This window comes from Colobus angolensis, unplaced genomic scaffold (genome assembly GCF_000951035.1).
Source record: "Colobus angolensis palliatus isolate OR3802 unplaced genomic scaffold, Cang.pa_1.0 Scaffold211, whole genome shotgun sequence".
Classification (NCBI taxonomy): Eukaryota; Metazoa; Chordata; class Mammalia; order Primates; family Cercopithecidae; genus Colobus; species Colobus angolensis.
Window position 1 is genome coordinate 3,849,166 of NW_012115278.1, and position 24,100 is coordinate 3,873,265.

A 24,100-nucleotide genomic window follows, 5' to 3' on the forward strand; every position below is an offset into this window, starting at 1 on the left:
CAGAAGAGGGGCGTGAAGCCAGGAGACGTGAAGCCAGAAGAGAGACGTGAAGCCAGAAGAGAGACGTGAAGCCAGAAGAGAGATGTGAAGCCTGGCAGCTCCTAACCGCAGGCCCAGAGCCCCTCAGCTGAGGCCAGCCCACCGCAGGCCCAGAGCCCCTCAGCTGAGGCCAGCCCAGCCAGGGACGCGAGTGAGAAACGCTGCTTCTCACCGACTTCAGGGGCAATTCTGTTACGCCGCAAAAGCTGACAACAAAAGGGTTGGTGATATTAACAAAAATAATACCACACAGCTTATGGAAGTTTTGAGCTAAGCTGAAAATAGACTAATCCTGGCATTTACCAATTCTGTCCTGGAAAGGTTCCCAGAAAAAAAACTTCCCCTCTTTGGATCTTGTGTGTGAGTGCTAAACATTGTGTCCCTGAATAAACTGTCTCCCAACGTGAAATACATAGTTCTGCCTCAATCTGATACTGTTCAGCTCAAGCTCTAACACGTTAGACCTGCCAGCCAGTTTTCCTAGCCGGTTCTCAGTCCTACCCTTTGCAGACAGGAGTGTGTGCCATACACAAGCAGCCCAAACCGTGTACCATGGCTGTCCGGACTGAAGACTCTCAGCCCAGGCCAATGAAAGGAGAAGCCAAGGCTGTGCAGACACATGGGACTGGGGAGGAAGTCGGAGGAAACCCTGAAGGCTCCAGAGCCCTTCAGCCCCTGCCACCAGCTGGTCCCCTGGAACCTTCCATTCTCCTGATCACTTGTGACTTGAGTTTGGTTTCTGTAATCAAAAAAAATCTAAACTTGGCTGAAATCTCACCTACTGCTGTTATCAAGGACTGACTGACTTTTTGGTTGCAGTATATCCCCTGGTGCTAGTCTAACTGGTTAAGAAAGCTCAGCCTACACTTTTATGACAGATGTTTTATTTATAGATAATTAAAATTTAGGCATATACATGACACAAACATTATATATAGTACACTTTCCATGATAGAAGTTATGACGCTGTTCACAGAAAGGCCTCAATTCAGATGACATAATGCATATGCTAAAAGGGGACACCTGGGAGAGGGGACACCAAATGGCCTTCTGGTTTTTCATTTTGGTTTAAATATCCTCTGGCTGCATTCAAGTAATACTGATCAATCATGTTCAAAAGGCTTTTAATAAACAAATTCAGAGTAAAATTAATTGAAGTATTTATAATAACGATTTGTTACACAGTTACTTCCAATATACAATCAAGGCGACTCACGACACTTGAAAGAAAGGAGAAAGAAAAAACTCGATTGCACCCACAAGTAAAAAGGCTTTATTCATTTTGGGGATGCTGCAATTCGTTATTTATATAAACATTTACACACTGTGTAAACACAGTCCCACATGTAATGCAGCATTACGGGTGAGGAGACCCTTGGAAGTTGAGCGTCCACAGTGTTCCACGCGCACAGGCGGACCTTTCCACTGTCATTCCCAGCACGGCCAGTCAGTCTCTCCAGCCCTCCTCCCGCCTGGCTCCAGGACAGACGCTTCTCATCAGACACACCAGGCAGCCTACAGTCTACACAGCAGCGAGCGCTCTGCCGCCTGGCTCAGGCTTTCCTTTCACAAGGACATGTCCCCATCTTAGTGTCCTGTTAAATAATCTTGCGTAGAGTCTGAAGCAAAGGAGTCGACGTCCTCGTTATCTGAGTCGTCGCTGCTGTCGTCGGCGGCCGGCTCTCCTGTAAGCGCGATGCGAGCATAGTCATCTGTGTCTATGGACTTGCAGAAGTGGATGGCGTACGTGAGCTGCTCCTCCAGCACCTGCTTGCAGGAATACCTGGGCAGCTTCAGCAAGAAGAAACAGGTGTAGGACTCAGGGAGGAAGTGGTCTGGAGGGTTGTATTTATCCAACACCTGTGGAGCAGAAATATGACGCGATCAGAAACTGAACACGGCTGCAGTCTACTTTACTGTACTCTTAGGCTCTTCATGCTCACAAAACCATGTATTTTGCTAAGAACAAAACAGCAGAAAACATAATCCAACCAACTTTAGGAGTAACAAGGTGCAACTAATTCCTAGAACCTGGAGTAAGAAACAGCACCTCACTATGGAGACGACGAATCTCTATGGTCATCCCGGGAACAGGGCCCCAGGACCACACCACCCCTGTGGGCCCAGGGAGGCCTGGCAGGCGGAGGGCCAGGCACGTGACCATGGGAGAGCTCCTCACGAGTCTACCAGCCCAACTTTGACCACTACAGATTAAGATACTAAGAAACAGCAAGAATTATGGACAAAAACTAAGAATTACTGACCTTCTAAGATAAAAAACTATGCATACTCTCCAAGGTGACCCTGAAAGACGCCACTTTTCTAACCCTGGTAGAGACGCAGGTCAGGCTCTGTTGGGCACATGCTGGGAAAAGTGGACCCTATGGATCCATCCACCCAGGCACTGCTGTTACGGTCCCAACAGAGAGCGGGGGCATTAGGCCACCCCCTCTCAGTGACCCGGCAGGTCCGGCGAGCTTGTTTCTGACCCCTGGCCCACAGAGTTGGAACCCAAAGCAAAACCCTTCTTCTCAATCCTACGAGCAGCCTCATTTTTCTCAGCATGTAGCATGTTACTTAGTGACTCACCTAATTCGACCAGATAACTGAGCGAGTGCTTTGCATGTGTTTGAAACCTAGAGTGGGCTGACACAGCAGTGGTGTATTCTGGGGATGGCCAGATACATTTTTAAAAAACAGGTAATCAGGCCGGGCGCGGTGGCTCAAGCCTGTAATCCCAGCACTTTGGGAGGCCAAGATGGGCGGATCACGAGGTCAGGAGATCGAGATCATCCTGGCTAACACGGTGAAACCCCGTCTCTACTAAAAAATGCAAAAAACTAGCCGGGCGAGGTGGCGGGCGCCTGTAGTCCCAGCTACTCGGGAGGCTGAGGCAGGAGAATGGCGTAAACCCGGGAGGCGGAGCTTGCAGTGAGCTGAGACCCGATCACTGCACTCCAGCCTGGGCGACAGAGCGAGACTCCGTCTCAAAAAAAAACAGGTAATTGTACCCAAAACACATAATCATAACATTTTGAGCCTTCACATCAGAGAAGTTAGATTTTCCATTTTCATTTCTGTGAAGACACAAGAGGCCCATTTTTCCATGTGCTGCAGGACCGTGGGTGAGGACCTGGCCACCACTGGCCGACATCAGCCCAGGGCTGCCAAGCCCAGCCAGGAGCCTACCTGGATGACGAAGTCTCGGCCCCGGAAGTCGGCAATGGTCCTGGGCAGCCTCGTCCGGCCCCAGACGAAGCGAAGGAAGAGAGAGCGCTCTGTGTTGGAGAAGGACTCCATCACCTCCCAGAACCACTGGATCAGCGACGCGGAAGGCTCGATGCCTTTGTAGGTGGCCACGGACTTGAGAAGATGCAGGGGGATGTCAGGGCTGCCACACACCTGCAGGAGGATGTCTGTCAGGGCCATGTGATGCTTCCCACCCTGGCATTTCCGCAAGACTCCACCACATTCCCTCTCTACACCAAGGCCTGTTTGGGGCAGGGAAAGGTCTGGGGGCTCCGGGTGGGCCCGCATACAGCCTCCTGCGGGCGGGTGGAGGAACGCGCTCAGAGTGCCCTCCCTTCAGTCAACACACAGGGCAAGGCTCTGACTCTGAACTACTGTCACTGATTTGTGGGTCAGCAGGCAAAAGGCAGCTGCAGGGCAGCCCCACCTGGGGGTCAGCGTACCATCGTCTCCAGCTCGTAGCCGGTGAACAGTGAGAGGAGGGGGACAGGCACAACGCGGGCCATCCCTTCCCGAACAGCAGCCACCTGCTCATCAAATTCATGGAGTCTGGAAGAAAAAGCTCACTTTACACTTCTGTCTTCAGTGACACTGACTTTGTTCTGCTCACACCAATCCTTGGCACGCAGCACTGCGGCCGCACACTTCCCGGCTGGGAGGACAGCACCAGCTCCAGATGGCATGAGAATGCTTAGCAGCTCAGCACTGCAGAACTTCTCCCGACACTCGGCTCATCTCATACGGCAGATGGGGTACAGCCTAACGACCACCCACAGCTACACACACCCCAAGCCACCACTCTTAGTATCCACTGGATACCCCAGGAGAAGCCAGCACCAAGAGGGGAAAGACACACGCACCGCCACAGGCCCGAGACGCCATGTGTCTGACCCACAGCAGACACGACACGGGGGACAGCACCACCCAGGACACCTGCCAGGACCACCCCCACCAGAGCCCACAGGGCACACCCACCACATGGGGCCTCATCCAGACACTCTCAGGTGCTTCCAGGGGACATGGGACAAGCAGTGGAAACTGTGGGTGGTGGTAATGACCGGCCAAGCCTGAATCACGGCGCCCAAAGGCCTGTGCACAGTCACACCTGGACACCTGGCGAAGGCTGCTCTGTGTCACTCCAGCAGCCTGGAGGGAGTCGAGACAGCCCCAGACACAGCCCTGTCCCAGGGAAGCCAACAAAGAAAGCACACAGGGGCAAAAACTATGGCCTCTTCAGGTGCAGTGACCCAAATGGGTGGATTTTGTTGATCTGGGTATTCTGGTTAGAGCTAGGAGTAATAAACACCGACCCTGATCACAAAATAAGCTTCATACCCACAGATCAGCAATAGTTGCAGCCAAATCCATTACTGTACTGTGGATGATACTCCTGAAAAACACACATGTCCACACAACCATCTTCTGCTACTTTCGCTATCTGTGTCAATGCAACAGAGACAGATGACCACCAACCTGTAGTTTATCGCCAGCCGCACGTACTCCGCGCGGTTGTCCAGGGTGATGTGCGTGTGCTTGGAGCTCAGCTGGATGTCCTGGCCGCTGGCGCTCGGCACCGTGAAGGGCAGGCTCATGGCCTCAAACTCCTCCGAGGTGGCTTCGTTGTCTCGGATGTACATGAGTCCAGGAATAAAATCTTTATCAACCTTTTAAGGAGAAAAAGAAAGCCCATGTGTCGACTCAGGGCTCGTCTCTACCCCAGATCCCAGTCCACCCAGCACACTCTGTCAAGCAGGAGCCGGGGTCAGCCTCAAGCGCATCTCGAGGCTGCAATTACACAGCACACACCAAGACAGAAGAGGAGCAACGAGAGAGTACTTCACCCAAGGAGCTGAACGAAGAATTCACAGTTCAGTCAAGTGCTTCAAACTAACCACTGAGAAAGTTACAGCAACTGGCTAGCAAGGATTCCCGCCCTGCAGCCGAGGCACGACACAGCCATGAGGGATGAGCTGGCTGTGGTCGCCCCAGGACAGAGCCTCCTGTGCAAGCCTGACTTGCGGCCCCCTGGCTTCCCAAAAGCTCAGCTTCTTCACAGGGGAGGCGGCGAGCTTCCTTATCTGACAAGACAGTGTATGTTACAAAACACCAGAAAGTAGATGATCTGTTTTTTTTCGCTACTCAAAGACAGCCCACAGCCAGGAGCCTCTGCATCACCTGGGCACCGAGTTAGGCCAGAGTTCACAGCCTGACCAGACCCGCAGAACAGATGTGCCTGTTAACAAGACCCCAGATGAACTTTAAAGCAGTTTTTTCCAATTCTGTGAAGAAACTCATTGGTAGCTTGATGGGGATGGCATTGAATCTATAAATAACCTTGGGCAGTATGGCCATTTTCACGATATTGATTCTTCCTATCCATGAGCATGGTATGTTCTTCCATTTGTTTGTGTCCTCTTTGATTTCACTGAGCAGTGGTTTGTAGTTCTCCTTGAAGAGGTCCTTTACATCCCTTGTAAGTTGGATTCCTAGGTATTTTATTCTCTTTGAAGCAATTGTGAATAGAAGTTCATTCCTGATTTGGCTCTCTGCTTGTCTGTTACTGGTGTATAAGAATGCTTGTGATTTTTGCACATTAATTTTGTATCCTGAGACTTTGCTGAAGTTGCTTATCAGCTTAAGGAGATTTTGGGCTGAGACGATGGGGTTTTCTAAATATAAAAAGAGCCCGCATTGCCAAGACAATCCTAAGTCAAAAGGACAAAGCTGGAGGTGTCACGCTACCTGATTTCAAACTATACTACAAGGCTACAGTAACCAAAACAGCATGGTACTGGTACCAAAACAGAGATATAGACCAATGGAACAGAACAGAGTCCTCAGAAATAATACCACACATCTACAGCCATCTGATCTTTGACAAACCTGAGAGAAACAAGAAATGGGGAAAGGATTCCCTATTTAATAAATGGTGCTGGGAAAATTGGCTAGCCATAAGTAGAAAGCTGAAACTGGATCCTTTCCTTACTCCTTATACGAAGATTAATTCAAAATGGATTAGAGACTTAAATGTTAGACCTAATACCATAAAAACCCTAGAAGAAAACCTAGGTAGTACCATTCAGGACATAGGCATGGGCAAGGACTTCATGTCTAAAACACCAAAAGCAACGGCAGCAAAAGCCAGAATTGACAAATGGGATCTCATTAAACTAAAGAGCTTCTGCACAGCAAAAGAAACTACCATCAGAGTGAACAGGCGACCTACAGAATGGGAGAAAATTTTTGCAATCTACTCATCTGACAAAGGGCTAATATCCAGAATCTACAAAGAACTCAAACAAATATACAAGAAAAAAACAAACAACCCCATCAAAAAGTGGGCAAAGGATATGAACAGACATTTCTCAAAGGAAGACATTCATGCAGCCAACAGACACATGAAAAAATGCTCATCATCACTCGCCATCAGAGAAATGCAAATCAAAACCACAATGAGATACCATCTCACACCAGTTAGAATGGCCATCATTAAAAAGTCAGGAAACAACAGGTGCTGGAGAGGATGTGGAGAAATAGGAACACTTTTACACTGTTGGTGGGATTGTAAACTAGTTCAACCATTATGGAAAACAGTATGGCGATTCCTCAAGGATCTAGAACTAGATGTACCATACGACCCAGCCATCCCACTACTGGGTATATACCCAAAGGATTATAAATTATTCTACTACAAAGACACATGCACACGTATGTTTATTGCGGCACTATTCACAATAGCAAAGACTTGGAATCAACCCAAATGTCCATCTGTGACAGACTGGATTAAGAAAATGTGGCACATATACACCATGGAATACTATGCAGCCATAAAAAAGAATGAGTTTGCGTCCTTTGTAGGGACATGGATGCAGCTGGAAACCATCATTCTTAGCAAACTATCACAAGAAGAGAAGACCAAACACCGCATGTTCTCACTCATAGGTGGGAACTGAACAATGAGATCACTTGGACTCGGGAAGGGGAACATCACACACTGGGGCCTATCATGGGGAGGGGGGAGGGGGGAGGGATTGCACTGGGGAGTTATACCTGATATAAATGATGAATTGATGGGTGCTGACGAGTTGATGGGTGCAGCACACCAACATGGCACAAGTATACATATGTAACAAACCTGCACGCTATGCACATGTACCCTAGAACTTAAAGTATAATAATAAAAACAAGACCCCAGAGGCCCCGCCTGCGCCCCAGGGAGTTACCTCACTGAGGTCCGCGATGGTGAGGCTCATCCCAGCCAGCTGCTTCCAGACAGGTTCAGCGAGGTTGAGGCTTAGGGGACTCCCGGTTCGGATGGCAATGCCCAGCAGCACACCTGGTCATTCAGGACACAAGTGACAGAGGACACTTGAGAAGGATGACAAAACTTCCCGCTCACACACACGCCACTGGCAGCAGCTCCACACTGAGGCCTCAGAACCTTCTGAAGCCGTTTAACACCCACATCATAGGTCTAGGCCCTTCCTCAAGACCATCTGTCCTCCTCTACATCTGTCATTTCCTTTTGTGCCTATAAGCCTCTAACTCTTCACACCTCTTCTGCACACACACTAGTTTAAGCCACACAGAGGCCAATTCTTCTTCTTCTGACAGCAAAGAGCTGGAACTTCCCCATGGGAGTGTCCTCCAGGGAGCTCCAGCCCTGCCCAGGAGGTGCTGGCTGTGGTGGGACGCACAGCCGAGGACACTGCACACCCTCAGTGGGACAGGAGGGAGGGACTGGCCAATGGTGAAGACCTCACTCCCCTCTGATCCCAAGTCTCAGATAAACATGGAAGATGCAGAAACAGAATCTCACATTTTCTGAGTGCTCAAGGCAGTCTCCAGTCCTCAGCACGTGGCCAGGGCCCGCTGGCTCTGCCAGTGCCTGTAACCATGCACAGAGCTTCCAACGGTCCACCTCCGTCAGGCCCTCAATGCTAGGCACGGAAGTCAACAGCACACCTTGTTCGCTTCCATAGTGTTGGTGAAATGCACCATCAACATGAAAAGTCTTGTCTTTTCTTTTTTTTGGATACGGAGTGTCGCCCAGGCTGGAGTGCAGTGGTGCGACCTCAGCTCACTGCAACCTCTGCCTCCTGGGTTCAAGCAATTCTCCTGCCTCACCCTCCTGAGTAGCTGGGACTACAGGTGCATGCCACCTCAGCCAGCTAATTTTTTTTTTTTTTTTTTTGTATTTTTAGTAGAGACGAGGTTTCACCATACTGGTCAGGCTGGTCTCGAACTCCTGACCTCAGGCAATCCACCAGCCTCAGCCTCCCAAAGGGCTAGGCTTATAGGCGTGAGCCACCTGTGCCTGGCTCTAAAAGTCATTTTTATTGGTAACATTTTATTAGTTTTTAGTCTCAAAAACTAAAAGCAGATATTCAAGACATCTACTGCTACTCCTCAAACAGACGGTACACTTTAACTCAAGAGCAGGCACAGGGCACAGCAACACAGTTCAAGCGGCCGAGAAGCTCACCCAGGAAGCGGAACATGCTGCTGTGCACAGGTGCTCTGGCGGCCGGGCTGAGCAGATAGCAGTCTCGGTTGGCCCCAGACTCATCCCTCCCGTTGGGGGTCACGATCAGCAGGGGTGTGAGTCCGTTCTGCAGCTCCTCACAGATCTCAGCTATGGACTCACTGTAGCCACCCCCGCAGTCATCCACAGATTCACCTGCAGGGGAGAAGCAGCCACTTGAAGTCCCCTCACACAGTCCTGTGTGAAGAGTCCCAACGCTCCCGCACCATGTGGCCTCTGTGCTCCCCGTGGGCTCAGGCAACCACTGCCAGGGACACAGGTGCTCCAGCACACCCGGCAAGTTCTCACCCACAAACTTGACTTTCCAGACACGGTGAGGAAGGAGGAGGCTGTCGGGACCAAAGGAGCTCATCTTAGCACACATCTGCCCAAAGACAGACTTGGTGCCGTCGGGGCCGGCCAGCCCACCTTTGCTCCTTGATCGTTTGACCTGGAGAGGAGGAAGCAAGCAAGCGTGAGGCTGCTACCGCAGCAGGAAACACACAGCCAGGGACACGCGGAGCTGGCGAGTGCATGAGGAGGAGGCACTGTGCATGGACCCCTCCCTGGTCACGCACCTGCTTGCAGACCCCACCATCCAGGGCGCTCGACTCTGAACACCCGAGACCGCTGCCCTCACCCCATTGGGCATGTCGCCAGTGATATGCCCAGCAGCCCCTAGGACTAGTGTGTCTGAACGAACACACCTTCCAACATGACACACACTACCACCACGTCTACAGCTGCGGCCTAGCAGCATCACCTTGGCACGGACCATTCTCACACCCTATGCACTGCCGCCACTTCACCATGTTGCCATGACCTCAGGAAATAAGACACCAGGAACTCCAAAAGCAGCTCTCCCAGCAGACCAGAACAGACTCCCGGCACTCAGAGATTCAACCCAATGCCCCTGAGACTGAAGCGGATACAGTGAGTACCTCGGCCAGGGCCAGCCCTTTCCCATATCCACTTCCGCCCATCCCACTTCCAAGCCTCGGGGCCACTCAGCCTCCCCAACACAGGCAGTCACTCTCGCTGCCCATCCTTCTCATCCTAAGCTACAATTTCCAAAGGCTCAGGGGACTCCAATTCCCAAAGACATCAAGGCAGGAGCCCTAGGGCCCCTGCCACAGCAGGACCTCGGGGCATCGGAGGGCAGGTGGCCAAGGCTGTGTGTCAGAATCATCTGAGAAGCCCAGTCTGGAAGCATGTCAAAAAGAAAAATGGAAGAAAAAATGGTCCTGAGAATGTATTTTGATGACTCCTCCAGTGAAGCCTCTTTATCTTTAGCTCACATAAAGTTGAGTTTAAACAATTTACAGCACAGGCTGCCATAACCAAGACTAAAAATACAAGAAGAAAGACAGAAGCCACAGCTGCCTGTAGAATGAACTTGTCTGTGTGCCACACACTTGGCTAGGTGTTCACAGATGTGAGTTCCTGGAAACTCGCAGCAGCTTTTTAAGGCTCCATCATGCCCAGAGGAGACTGGGCTACAAGAAAAGAACAGGACATGTCCTGTGTCACGGCGGCCGTGTGAGAGGACAGGTGCACCCAGCTCCCCGAAGCCCACGGGGCTGCCTCTTCTCCGTGACAGCACCCACTAGTAGAGGCCGTCTGCGCTCAGAGGCTGCAGAAAACAGCAGCCATGATCCTGGAAGGAGACAGGCTCCTGTGGGACAGCACTTTCTCTGCTCAATAGAAACACAGATGATTTTAACTGTCTTTAATATGAAGTCCCTAAATTTTCAGAAATGTGCATGTAATAATTCTGTAATAAATTTTTAAGTGTAAAAAAGTTTTTATGTACTGACGTTCAGATCCTGCTATAAAACTAAATAAAATTCCGAACAAACAAAACCCTCCAGTAAGATGATCTGTGTTCTGGCATCTCCGCAACTTTCCACAGACAGCTATGAGAGCCCCTCCCACGGCATCCCCTTGGGAGGGGTGCCCTGAGCGCATCGTCACAGGCGTGGGGTGGCGGGATGGAGGCGCCTGTGCAGCCTTCCTGGCTCCGTGCTGGTGTCCTGTGCACACCTTGAATTCATAGAATGTTTTTCTCCATGTTCAGTTTTGGGCAGAAAATCACTTCTATTTCCACATTTGTAGAAAATTTCCTCTCTTCGGGAGGGGCATGCTACCCTGAACGGGAAGGAGCCACCTATGGCACCCGGGGCCGTGGCTGAGCCACAGCAGCCCCCAGACGTCAATCCACATTGCACACTAGGCTGAAGGGTGTTTATCTGATTCTTAGGAAGGCCTGATGCCGGGCGTGGCGGCTCACGCCTATAATACCAGCACTTTGGGAGGCCAAGGCGAGTGGATCACCTGAGGTCAGGAGTTCGGGACCAGTCTGGCCAACACGGTGAAACCCTGTCTCTACTAAAAATACAAAAAAAATTAGCCGGGCATGGTGGCGCACGCCTGTAATCTCAGCTTCTTGGGAGGCTGAGGCAGGAGAATCACTTGAACTTGGGAGGTGGAGGTTGCAGTTGAGCCGAGATTGCGCCACTGCACTGCACTCTAGCCTGGGCGACAGAGCAAGACTCTGTCTCAAATAAAAAAAAAAGGCCCAATATAAGTTGTTTTTTGTTTGCTTTGAGACAGTGTCTAGCTCTGTCGCCCAGACTGGAATGAATACACCGGTATGAACTTGGCTCACTACAACCTCTGCCTCCCAGGCTCAAGCGATCCCCCTGCCTCAGCCTCCTGAATAGCTGAGACAACAGGCACCCACCACCACACCTGGCTAATTTTTGTACTTTTTGTAGGGACGGGGTTCCACCATGTTGCCCAGGCTGGTCTCAAACTCCTAGGCTCAAGCAATCCATCCACGTCAGCCTCCCAAAGTGCTGGGATTACAGGCGTGCACCACGCTTGGCCAGAAGGACTAATATAAATTTGTTTGCCATTTACCTAGTTTGTTTTTTCAACTGCATACTGAACATTTTTGTAACACAAGCTGGGGATAGCAAGATGCGTAGGAAAGAGGCATTCAGCATGTAATGACTTCTCAAAAATTTCAGATGATACAAAGACAGAAATAAGGGTGCCTAACCTGCATCCTAGTTTATCAAAGCTTCGCTGATGCCCAGAGCCCCCCAGGCTTGAAGAGGGGGCTTGAACATCCACCCTGAGAGCCCCTGGCCCAAAACGCCTGCGTGCGGTTTTGAGGGAGGTGCAAGTTGAGACGTACTCAATCGCTGGGGTTAGACGATGCAGAAGCCATTGGCTGGCCTTTCTTACAAGCTGTAATGTTTATGATGCACAGCAAACTGAAGCGATCATCCAATGTAGGGAAATAAAAGCTTTTTTATGAACCTAGTTAAACAAACTATTTATTTGAGGACATGACTGACGTACAGTTTAGCATTAAACACTCTGACGTCAGTGAAGACACCAGTTCCATCAATGTGGTCACATGAGCTGTCCAACAAAGGACAAGAGTCTGGTGTCTTAATTCAACATGCCCCCAAATATAACTCTGAAACAATTTCTAGTCATGTAATCAACATCAGGGTAAAAATCATGTGCTAATACAAAGGTACAGGAACAAAGAATTTGCTCTTCGTGGCTCTCTGTGTCTGATCCAAGAGGCGAGGCCAGTTTCATCTGAGCATTAAATGTCAAGTTCTGCACGCTATCATCATCAGGGCTGAGGCTCCTCTTTGTTTGTAACTGCGAGTTTATATCGACTTGAAGCAGTATAAACTTACAAACGGTCTACTAGTCGTTTCTTTGACTACTACCCATGAGACATATTAGTAACTCCGGCCTATGACACTGGCAAAGAAAACTACCGGTGGGGGGAGGGTGTGAGGATAGTGGGAGCATGAACTGTTTTTTTTTTTTATAACCTGTAATTGGATGTATCATCAAACTATCACTGGGCCTGTGACCCACTCCACTTCTCAGAACTTAACAAAAGGGGCGACTGAAGACATACCCAGATAGCCCTGCCTGTACCACAGAAAAGTGGGCATGGCCCCCTAGCACCATCAGAGAAATCTAACAGAGTAAACCAGGACACATTCCTGCAAGAGAGGAGCAGGCTGCAGGCAGCTGCCAAACACAAGCAGCCCCAGAGCCCTATTCCATGGCAGGGAGGAGCACAGCAAATTTTAAAAGGCAGTGATCCTGCTTTGGCTGTAACAAACAGACACACACCTCCCAATTTAACAGCAGCGGTTATCATCATTCAGTGGGAAGAGGGCTGATTTTATTTTCCCCATTCTTGCTGACCTGTGTTTGTGCTTTTGGACTGAGATAAATCTTCATTACTTCTATATAAAGAAACACACTGACATTCCTGGAAGGCCCAGCACATCACATACAGGAAGCCCACAAAAAAGAAGGTGGCGCCTGCTCTTTAAAGTTGGGGTGCACGGGATGGCAGGGTACCAGCGCTCTCGTCCTGGCCCAGGCACCCATGAAAGCATCACTTCTAAGGCTGTCAGGCTACAAGAAAAGCACAGGACGTGTCTCTCCATGCGCTACCTGGATGCGGTTCAGCTCCACAACGGGACCATGCTGACGATCGCGCACCATGGTTGCTTGCACTACTTTTCGGAAAGCTGCCTCCTAAAACACATCAAACAGACAAAATTTAGAATCTGATACAGAAAGCATCACTCCTGGAGAAATCATGACATAGTTTTGTTTAAGATCTGATTTGAAGACGACCTTAAGAACAGAAAACTGCCAGCTCCCTTTTCTCAAGCTGTGAGGGTGCAGGGGACCAGGCTGGCACTGAAGCGCACAGGGACAGAAGTCAGGGCAGGCAGTGCCAATGGCCAGCCAAGAGGCAGGTCCCTCAGGGAATTACCTCCACCCACCAGCGTGCCGGAGGCTGGAAGAGCTCAGCATATGCAGGGCGCAGAACAGGGAGGGCTGGGCCTGGCGAGCACCTGCTCTGACGCAGGTCTCGAAGTCAAGATTTCCCTGCCAAACATTAAGTCCACCAGCGGCAGGGACTGATGTTAAACCACTGACTGCCACACAGCAGCCACAGGGCCAGGGAGCGCCGTGGAGCCAACCAGAGGTCCTGGCTGTGATCACACTAAAAGAAATTGGGAGTGTCCGGGGTGAAGATAGCAGGGCGTGGCCAAACATGAGCACCACAGTGAGGACCCAGCCTTTCCCCAGGAGGGAGCAGGTCGGCCATGCCCATGGGGAAAGGCTGCAGGATGCAGCAAGCAGCCGTGACAATGGAAAGGGAGGAGAGAGGTCAGCAGGGGTCTCAGCTCTCCTGGCCAAGTGGCCAGTCGTGCCTTCTTTCAGTTAGGGGTGGGCTGTAGGAGCACAAGGGTCCCTCAGTGGAGGCTGAGCCCTTGCCCAGTTCAAAGGCTAAGAACTCCAAGCTGCTCCAAGGCAGGAGGTGAGGGCCCCAAGCGCCAGAGGAGACCCGGAACGGGGATCCTGGAGGCACCTCAGCCCCATGCCTCTTGCACAGCCCAGACTCATCCTGCTCCCACGGGCCCTGCCTGGACCCCAGGGCAGCTCCCCCTCCACAGGAGCACTCCCCTCTCCTCCTAGTCGCCGGCCCGCCCACCTTCCTGGAGAGTCCCTTTTGGTGCTCGGGACCGGGAGTAGTAACACCCACTCTCTGAGGCCGATCCTCACCACACCCAGGACCAGAACCGAGGCTGCCTGCACAGTCCCTGACCACAGGTCCCTTTCAGATGCCCTCACACTCCCCTGACCTTCTGCAGCCTCAGCAGGTGCCAGACGCTGCTGCCCACCGCTCCCCTACCACACACCAGCTCCCACCCATGCCCTGCTCACAGCCTGCACAACGCTCACACAGGGCCAGGTGGGACGTGCCCCGCCTCTCACCATTTTTCTCCCTGCAAAGAAAGGTTTTTTACCTCTGCACTGCCTATTATCATCACAACTTTGAAGGATTACAAAAAGAAGGTAAAATTAATCGTTTGCTACTTTTTATTATTGAATAGTAATTGAAATTACATTTCCTATCCATTTTACCTGCCCACAATTTCTTCTGCCTCTCTCATCAGAGAGATGATCTTTCCATTAAACACAAGCCTCACCACCTCCACCCTCAGGCACACATGAAAGTAAAATGAATGCCCCAGTCCTGTTCAGCAGAAATCGTTCTAGCCAAGTGGAAACAAAACCAGTCTTTAAAAAGTAACCTGCTGGGACAGGACTCCAAAACATCTGAATGTTATTAAATCACTAAGAATGGGCCATGATATTTGACAACAAAACACATCACAGAATCACAATCAGGATTAGTGTTCCTCAATCCAATTCTGAAGCTTTTCCCTACACAGAGATGCCGCTACTGGAGGATCATTAGCCCCTTCGAGATCATCTTGTCAAGCTGCTTGCCAGAAACTAACCCAACCTCTAGAAAGCTCCAATTATTAGCAACATCTTCAGGTCAAAAGCTGCCTGGTGACTTTCAGATGCCCTCACTCATGACTGTATTACTCACCACCCCCTGTTAATTCTCACTTGGCCAGCAATCTCTACACATTCAGGCATGGACCTTCAAGGTAAGCGATCTGTGACTCCTGGCCCCCTCTGCTGGACATCCCGGGAGAAACAGTCCAATCGCCTGCCTTCCTGTGTCAGTGGAACTCGCCATAATGCCACAAGGCCAGGCGGGCAGAGGAGGACCGCAGGAACAAAGGCTTAGTTTATGAAGGCCCACCTCATCCTTCTGGAGTGGTCAGAGGCAGAGATTACGAAGCAGAGAGGAAGCACCATACTGTTTGTTTTTAATATAAACTCCAAAAGGGAGGACCATTTTTGTCTGTTTTCTCATTGATATAAAGTACCCAGAACAGAGCCTGGCATGCAGGAGGCACTCCGTGAACATTTGCTGAATGAGCCGTATTCTATGTGTTCTATTCCCAGGACAGGAATTCTGTCGGGTTACAATGTACTGAAGACACCAGTTTCCCCTAGAGCAAAGACTGCCACTCGAATACCTTTCCCTGGGATATCAGAATTCCTCGCAGGGTGTCGAACCCAACAGAAGGCCCGAGTCCAGTTTCGTCGAGCGAGCCTTCCAGGTCGAACATGGGGATGCAGGGACAGAAGAGCTCGGAGAGGTGGTGCAGCAGCAGCAGGCGGTTCCTTAGTGCGATGATGGGGATCTCCTGCAGGTGATTGTACTCCATGGGGACCTGGAACACAGAAACGGCCTTCAGCCCCTCAGGCACCAAAGGCACAGGGGGGCCACAGTGTGGCATCCATTAAGGATTCTGAAAACAATTGTTTCAAAACCAGAGAAGTATTATGGTTTCTGAGTTTGCTTTACAAAACCTCACAGTGCTGCTTTTTAAATAATATTCTGTCCAGTTTGACTGTAAAAAAAAAATTAGTCTATACAAATATATTTACTAAGAAGTGTGAGGCATGTACATCAGAACAGTTTGGTGAGGGTTATAAGATATAGAAGGTGACACACACCGTACACACAGAATGTTGGCTGGCATGAATATTAAGGTTTTTTTTGAGAAAGGGTCTCACTCTGTCACCCAGGCAAGAGGGCAGTGGTGCAATCACTGCAGCTTTAACCTTTCATACTCAAGCGATCCTCCCACCTCAGCCCTCAGCCTCCCAGGTAGCTGGGACTACAGGTGTACGCCACTATGCCCAGCCAATTTTGTAGAGACAGGGTTTTGCTATGTTGTCCAGGCTCGTCCCGAACTCCTGAGTTCAGGCAATCCGCCCACCTCAGCCTCCCAAAGTGTTGGGATTACAGGCATGAGCCACCACAACCAGCCAAATATCGAGGCTCGTAAATACACTGTTTGGTTAACATTTACTGAGCCTGAATTATTTTCACCGAGAAGCCTCTGTAAACACTCAACAACAGGATGCAGCATGTGACAGGAGGACACTTTGCTCGCCCCCGACCCACCCAGCCTGCCCAGACTCACCTGTGCTGGGAGTTTGCCAGCGCTGGCGGGCTTGCTGGTCGACCAGGCGAGGGTATGTGCTGAGCCACAGGCCACACGGTTGACCTTCTTACCCTGAAGGGCAGCTACCAACCGAGGCCTCTGGATGGCATTGGTGGTTCCATCTCCCAGCTGTCCCTCATCATTGTCGCCCCATGTATAAACCTCACCTGAACGAAGTGCATTTAGAATCAGAACCTGTATACTAGGCCAGCAAACACATGGCTGCCAACGTCTTCCATCACACACAGAACCAACGCTCCCTGCCCTTCAGCCAGGTGTTGACCTAGTTGTCAACTTTACATCTGACCTAGACGTGAATGTCTGATTTACATATGACCTAAATGTGAATACACGCTAATTACACATCCAAAGAAGCGAGCGTACTTCCCAGGACTCTCCACAGCCCCTGCTGGCCACCAGGCCTCTTCTAGTAAGAGGCACAGGACTCTGGTCTAAAGCCTCCAACAGTGTTAGTTCTCAGGACTAGGCATGAATGGCAGCAGTACTCCATCGGAATAATATCAGAACAGATAGCAATATCCTGAACATCCCAAATCCATCGGAATAATATTAGAACAGACAGCAATATCCCTAACATCCCAAATTGCTCTTGCATGTGAAACAGAAGAGGAAAAGTCTGTTTGATTTATTTTATTCTTTCTTTTGAGACAGGGTCTCACTCTGTTGCCCAGGCTGGAGTAAACTGGCATGATCACGGTTCACTGCAGCCTCAACCTCCCCAGCTCAAGTGATCTTCCCACCTCATCTCCCAAAGTGTTGGGATTACAGGCATGAACCACTGTGACGAAGTCTCACTCTGTTGCCCAGGCTGGAATGCAGTGGTGTGATCTTGGCTCACCGCAATCTCCGCCTCCTGGGTTTGAGTGATTCTCCTGCCTCAGCCTCCTGAGTAGCTAGGCTTACAGGGGCACACCAACATGCCCAGCTAATTTTCGTATTTTTAGTAGAGATGGGATTTCACCATGTTGCTCAGGCTGGTCTTGAACTCGTAACCTCATGATCTGCCTGCCTCGGTCTCCCAAAGCGCTGGGATTACAGGTGCGCACCACCATGCCCCAGTCAATTTTTGTGTTTTTAGTAGAGATGGGGTTTCACCATGTTAGTCAGGCTGATCTCGAACTCCTGACCTCGTGATCCACCTTAAAATCCATGTTTTTAAAACCAAAACCACAATGTGATACCACCTCACTCCTACAAGAATGGCCATAATAAAATAAATAAACAAATAATAGATGTTGGCACTGATGTGGTGAGAAGGGAACACTTACACCGCTGGTGGGAACAGAAACCAGTACAACCCATTGAGATGTTCCCTCTAGAGGGGATAAAAACCAGAAACCAGCTCTCTGTGAAAATGCGCAGTGACGGAAAGCATCTTCCATGCTCCACTGTGGAAAAGTGTGGAGATTCCTCCAAGAACTAAAAGTAGATCTACCATTTGATACAGCAATCCCACCACTAGCTACCTACCCAGAAGAAAAGAAGTCACTATTTGAAAAAGTACTTGCACACGCATGTTTATAGCAGCACAATATGCAGTTACATAAACATGGAACCAGCTCCAAAGCCCATCAATCAATGAGTGGATAAGAAAATGTGGTGTATATACACCACGGAACATTACTAGCCATAAAAAGGAACGAAACGATGGCGTTCACAGCAACCTGCATGGGACTGGAGACCATTGTTCTAAGTAAAGTAACTCGGGAATGGAAAACCAAACCACATGTTCTCATGCTATGAGGATGCAGCGGCTTAAGAATGACACAATGGACTTTGGGGACTCGGGGGAAAGGTAGGAGAGGAGTGAGGAATAAAAGACTACATATTGGGTACTGTGTACACTGCCTGGGCGATGGGTGCACCACGTCTCAGAAATCACCTCTAAAGAACTTACTCATGTAACCGACACCACCTGTTCCCCAAAAACTTGTTGAAATAAAAATAAATTTAAAAAATAACATACAAAAAGAACATGCAGTTTCTGTTCATACCCTAAACATAAGATTCACCATTCACGAGAATCATCACACTTTTCAGTGTACTGTGTTAGACCTCAACCAAGAAATACCACCGGAAAATATTCTCAGGCAAGGTCCCTGGTGACCAGGATGGAAACAAAGCTCACGTTCTCTGGAGACACCATTAGCCTTGTCAAATCTAGCTTCTCGGTGTCTGGGAAGTGTGATGCCTGCGTGATCAAGGGCAGTGTGCTTGTCTCCTGCCCCTGCCTGCTTCCCTGTGCTTGTCTCCTGCCCCTGCCTGCTCCCTGCAGGTTGCTCCTAAAGCCACGAGGTGGGTGTCGCACACACCAGGTGAGGAGGGCGTCTCTGCAGACGCAGCCGGGCATAGGGAATGAGTCCGCGAGAGTGAGGAGGGCTTCCACCCAGGTGCTAGGTCCGAGGGGGGTTAGCCAAGACCCCCACATGTGAGAGGAGGAGCCACGCACCGGAGGACGAGACGCTGGTTATGCACAGGGTCGGGGGGCCAAACTGCCAGAAGAGAAAGGAGCTGCAAGGCTGCCAAGAGAAAACTGGAATGAACCCTGTGGATCCGAACTGGACCTGGGGATACTGGTGGGAACTCACAGCTTTCAACATACATGCAGATCCAGGAGGAAACATCAAACATAAACCGGGGTATTGTTTACACTACCAGTCCCTGGCTCTGCCCACTGAGGAGGCCTGGGGAGCGGTGACGCCTCGATAGCAATGAGCTCACCCATCATCCAGACCTTGTCTGCTCAAGGCCATTCTCCTCCACAGACGCCAGGCTCCTTGGAGAAATGGCCAGGTCGAGGCATGGGGCATGGAGGGAACAAGAGGCGGCTGATGTTCTTCTGCCAGAGCAGGGAAGTTCTCCCAGACAACGGGGACACACAACAAGGGGGCAGAGCCAAACAGAGCACAACTAGAGCGTCAAAATAAACAGGAAAAGACTCTACACCCCAATGAATCCATTAGGATCCATGATTCCCACTCAGATAAAACAAATACATGAATTAATTCAAAGCTGCATAAGAAAGGAATATTTAAGTAGATTCAGGTGTCCCTACCAAATCCTTGTTAATTATAAACAATGTCCACGGTGAAAAGCACGGCAGACAGCAACGTAACCAAGCGACTGAAGTGAGCACCATCAGAAAGGAGACAAACTGCATGTCACCTGCAAGGATGAACTGTGACGATCAAAGACACACAACCCGAATCTACGGCAGAAACACCGGAAAAAACCCAGACTGAAGAACGTGCTACAAAATAACTGGTGTCAAGTTGCCAGAGGCCCAGGAAGACTGAGGAAGTAAAAGGATGATGCCAGACACCGAGGGAGTGTCACAGGACAGTGAAATGATTAAAGGGTGCGTGCTTACATAACTCACCAAAGGCTTTAACAAGGAGCATAGTTTGCAGGACGGCCATGTTAGTGAAAGATGGCGCCCACATTTTCCACCACTGCCATAGCACATCCCCACCGCCTGGCTGGCTTAAACAACACACACTTAGGATCCTTTCGCTCTGCAGGTCGGAAGTCCCGCGTGGGTCTCCCTTCCCACAGGCCCCGGGGAGAGTTTCCTTGCTCATTCAGACACAGCTCGGTTCTCTGTGGGACTGAGGTCCAGGTTCCTTGCTGGCTGAGCTATTCTCAGCTTCCAGGGGCCACCCCATTCCCCCACCCTGTTCCTCCACGAAAGCCAGCAACAGAGGGTAGAGAGCTCTCAGACTTTTGAAAATCTTTCTACTACCTCTTCAGTCACATCTCTGACTGACGCTTGTGCCTTCTTTTCTGATCAAAAGGTCTGTGTAATTCCTCTGGGTTCACTAAATAATCCAGAATAATCTCTGTATCAAGTCAGCAGATTCACAAACTTCATTCGACCTGAAAAGTCCCTTTCGCCATTGTGTCGGGGTTCCCCAGACCAACCCCACACTCGTGATTCTCCAGCACAACTTACAAGACTGAGGATACATTCCTGCTCAGAGTTACAGTGTATCATGGCAAGAGGACACACAGTAAGACCAGCACAGGGATGGGGACCTGCGGCAAAGCAGAGGGGGATCCAGGAGCAAACTTCCAGAGTCCTCTCCCACAGGAGCCACACAGGACAAGCTTCACTGCCCCAGCACTGAGCCGTGTCAAGTGCCGTCTGCCAGGAAGCTGGGTAGAGACTCCAGGCCCAGGGTTTCCATTGGGGCTGATCACACAGGCACCCCCTTCCTGGCGTGTAACAAGTTCCAGACCAAGGAAAGCAGGTTTCAGCACAAACCACATCACTTGTACAGATAGTTTAGGCACAGTGAACCACACTTACCACCCAGGGAACAGGGTAGTCTTCCCAAAACCCAGGTTCCCAGACACCAGCATAGGGCCAAGCCTGCAGCAGATCTGTCTAAGGACACGTCTCAGGCTGGCTGCTAGCTCTGTTCTGCACAGCCCAGTAATAAGCAGTAAGGAGAACTCTTTCACAGGTTTAACAGCAGGGGCTGAAGATGACAGGGCCAAAGCCTTGCTGACTGCAGATAAGACTCTCAGGACATGGTATAAGCTCCAGCCTTTGCCTCCTTTTTTTTTTTTTGAGACAGAGTCTTGCTCTGTTGCCAGGCTGGAGTGCAATGGCACGACCTTGGCTCACTGCAACCTCCACCTCCCGGGTTCAAGCAATTCTCCTGCCTCAGCCTCTTGAGTAGCTGAGATTACAGGCACGCACCACTACGCCCAGCTAATTTTTGTATTTTTAGTAGAGTTTCACCAGGTAGGCCAGGCTGATCTCGATCTCCTGACCTCGTGATCCACCCACCTCAGCCTCCCAAAGTGCTGGGATGACAGGTCTGTGCCCCCTTTTAAGGCTGTGCATGTCACTTATGCTCAAGCAGCCCTCTTAGATTCATAGGCCTCAGTCCTGCGGTGCCGAGCCCCCACCTACCGTCCTCTGTGCAGCACACACAGTGCAGGGAGCCAGTGGCAATGGCGATGACTTTCTTTCCCTGCAACCCTTGGACCTGCCGAGGCCTTCGAACATGGTCATCCGATCCATGGCCCAACCTGTGATAATCGCCTTTGCCCCTGCACATGAAGGAAGCATAGAAATTATGGAGCAAGGTCATCTCATTGACCACCCTGCCCAGCCTCCTGGGCAGCCTCTGCTCTTCAGGACACAACCATAGCCTGGTGCAGAAGGTACATTCCATCCATGAAAAGGTGGTGCACACACCCCAATTAAAATCTGGTTTTAGTGGGTTTAAACCGAATTGTGCATACCAGGTATAAACAGCTCCAGATTTGGTAAGGGCAACAGAAAACTGGGATCCACATTCCACTTTAACTACTCCAAGACCGGTAAGAGAATCAATCTAGAAGGGGAAAAAGTTCAGTTAGACAGACAGCATCAAGGCCCCTGCTGACTGCTATAACCACACTGAGATTTAACTAAATCTAGTAGGAATTCTGAAAACCTGTACCTATGATGAATACTTAGTGCAACTGAAAATCATATTCCACTTAATCTCGGCACTCCCAGAAAGCAGGGGGGACCGTGACTGACAACACGCCCACTGGCACACTGTGGCCCGGCGGGACCCAGCACATGGCACCGGAAGGGGAAGCTTTGCAGGTGAGGCCTTCAAGCCTCTCCCCAGAACGGCCTCCCCCAACCGTGCTTCTCCGTGCAGCAGCACCATAATCCAGCAGTCCCTGTGTCTCTCGTCACCTGTCCCAGCCCTCTCAGACCAGAGGCCCGCGGGGAAGGAGCAGCAGGCAAGGGGAGGGATGGCCAAGAGCACTGGGCCCCACCTACCCTCCACGCTGCACACTTGCCAGTCAACACTTTTCCTTATCCTGCGAGCTGCTCCTCATGGCCTCTGTGATTGCTCTCATACGTAAGTTCTCATATTCATTTCTAAACTCAAATTAACTAAAACTGACTTCATTCTCTGAATGAGCTCTCCCCTGGTGTCCGGCCCTACCACACTGGCCTTGGGACATCCTGCTCCAGCCCTCTGATGCCTAGCATCCTCACCCTGGAAAGTGCAAAGCCCAGGCTCTTTCCCGCAAGAAGGGGCCTCTGACGCATGCCACTAGTGAGGGTCTGCCCCAGAGGCACCTGTGCCACACCTGCAACCCCACAGCCCCACGAGAGAGGAGGCTGGGCAGAGACAGGTTCACAGCGCCAGGCTCCCAAGTACCCGGCAGAGCGCCTGGGCCACACGGCAGTGTGGTGCACACACCGATGTCACTGAGCAGCACGTGCAGGACCTGAACCACGTACCAGCCACCCGTTCATAAGAACAAAAGACATTTTGGCAAAGCTAAAAAATCACCTGGAGCCACCAGGCTTGTGTGGAGCAGAGCCGCCGACCCCACCAGGGCTGCAGGACTCGGGCGCTGTGCAGGCCCTGCTCTCGCTCCTCACAGGACACCCACCTGAGGTGGCCCCAGGTAACCCAGATGCAGTCCCTTTAGCAAGCACTGGCATCCCCCAGGCACGAGCCGTGGCAACTCCACACCACTGTGAACTGAGAGAGTGAGCCTACATGCTAAATAAACCGGGGGGCTCCACGGTGCCCGGATGATCCACTTCTCAAAAGAACGCACAAGGAACATAAAACACCTTATTCCCTCTAGGCCCTCCACACACTTTCTAGCCAATTACCCACTATATTTACTGGAAAGAAGGTAAAGAGGAGATTAAAGTGCACACAGAGGGTCGGTTATGGGGGCTCTGAGGCCGTGTTTTCCCAGAGGGCCCCTGGGGACCCCTGACTCGAGTGAGCTGAGAGAGCACTGGGCAGGGCAAGAATGGGAAGTACCTTCATTGGCACTTTACAGCCATCGCTGCCTCCTCGGCCAAGCTTGCCGTAGTCCCCGTCCCCCCAGGACCAGACAGTGTCGTCGTCTGTGAGGCAGAGGGTCTGGGCGTCTCCGCTGCCACAGGCGATGTCTACCACACGGTGGCCCTGCAGCGCCTCCACCTTCAGAGAAAAGGGACTTGGGTTGGCCAAGCACAACACCAGAAGGCTTGCCACAGGAGTGGCTTTTAAGCCTTTACAAAGAGATGATTTCTAAAATCCTATAAGACAAAAGAGAAAGCACCTTCATCTATTTGAACTACACGCATCTAAACGATAGGAGGAGGTATTAGTGCCTTTGATGAGCCAACCCTACATCACCATGAAGGCTGTTTATTCACTTCTCGCACCCAAAAATACAGTGGGCCTTCTCGAAGCCAAAGCATTTTTCTAGACGCCAAGCAATATTTGCCACTACAAAGAAAAGGATGTTTAAATGACTCATGGAAGAAATACGTACCAAGATGGTTTTTATTTCCACC

The 24,100-nt window shown here is 50.7% G+C and overlaps 1 protein-coding gene across 1 annotated transcript in view; it reads right to left on the reverse strand.

Annotated features, from left to right (window-relative positions):
* Nucleotides 1-906: 906 nt before the first annotated feature.
* The window catches only part of HERC2 (HECT and RLD domain containing E3 ubiquitin protein ligase 2), a 220,953-nt gene continuing 197,759 nt past the window's right edge, over nt 907-24,100 (reverse strand). Inside the window, exons 77-89 of the mRNA XM_011942889.1 lie at nt 23,580-23,741; nt 22,033-22,124; nt 21,698-21,837; nt 16,735-16,922; nt 15,778-15,975; nt 13,316-13,399; nt 9,122-9,263; nt 8,774-8,968; nt 7,512-7,624; nt 4,762-4,952; nt 3,732-3,837; nt 3,229-3,441; nt 907-1,899 (exon numbers count right to left, since the gene is read on the reverse strand). Coding sequence (XP_011798279.1) covers nt 1,627-1,899; nt 3,229-3,441; nt 3,732-3,837; nt 4,762-4,952; nt 7,512-7,624; nt 8,774-8,968; nt 9,122-9,263; nt 13,316-13,399; nt 15,778-15,975; nt 16,735-16,922; nt 21,698-21,837; nt 22,033-22,124; nt 23,580-23,741 — 2,097 coding nt within the window. The 3' untranslated portion in view covers nt 907-1,626. The remainder of the gene's footprint in view (nt 1,900-3,228; nt 3,442-3,731; nt 3,838-4,761; nt 4,953-7,511; nt 7,625-8,773; nt 8,969-9,121; nt 9,264-13,315; nt 13,400-15,777; nt 15,976-16,734; nt 16,923-21,697; nt 21,838-22,032; nt 22,125-23,579; nt 23,742-24,100) is intronic.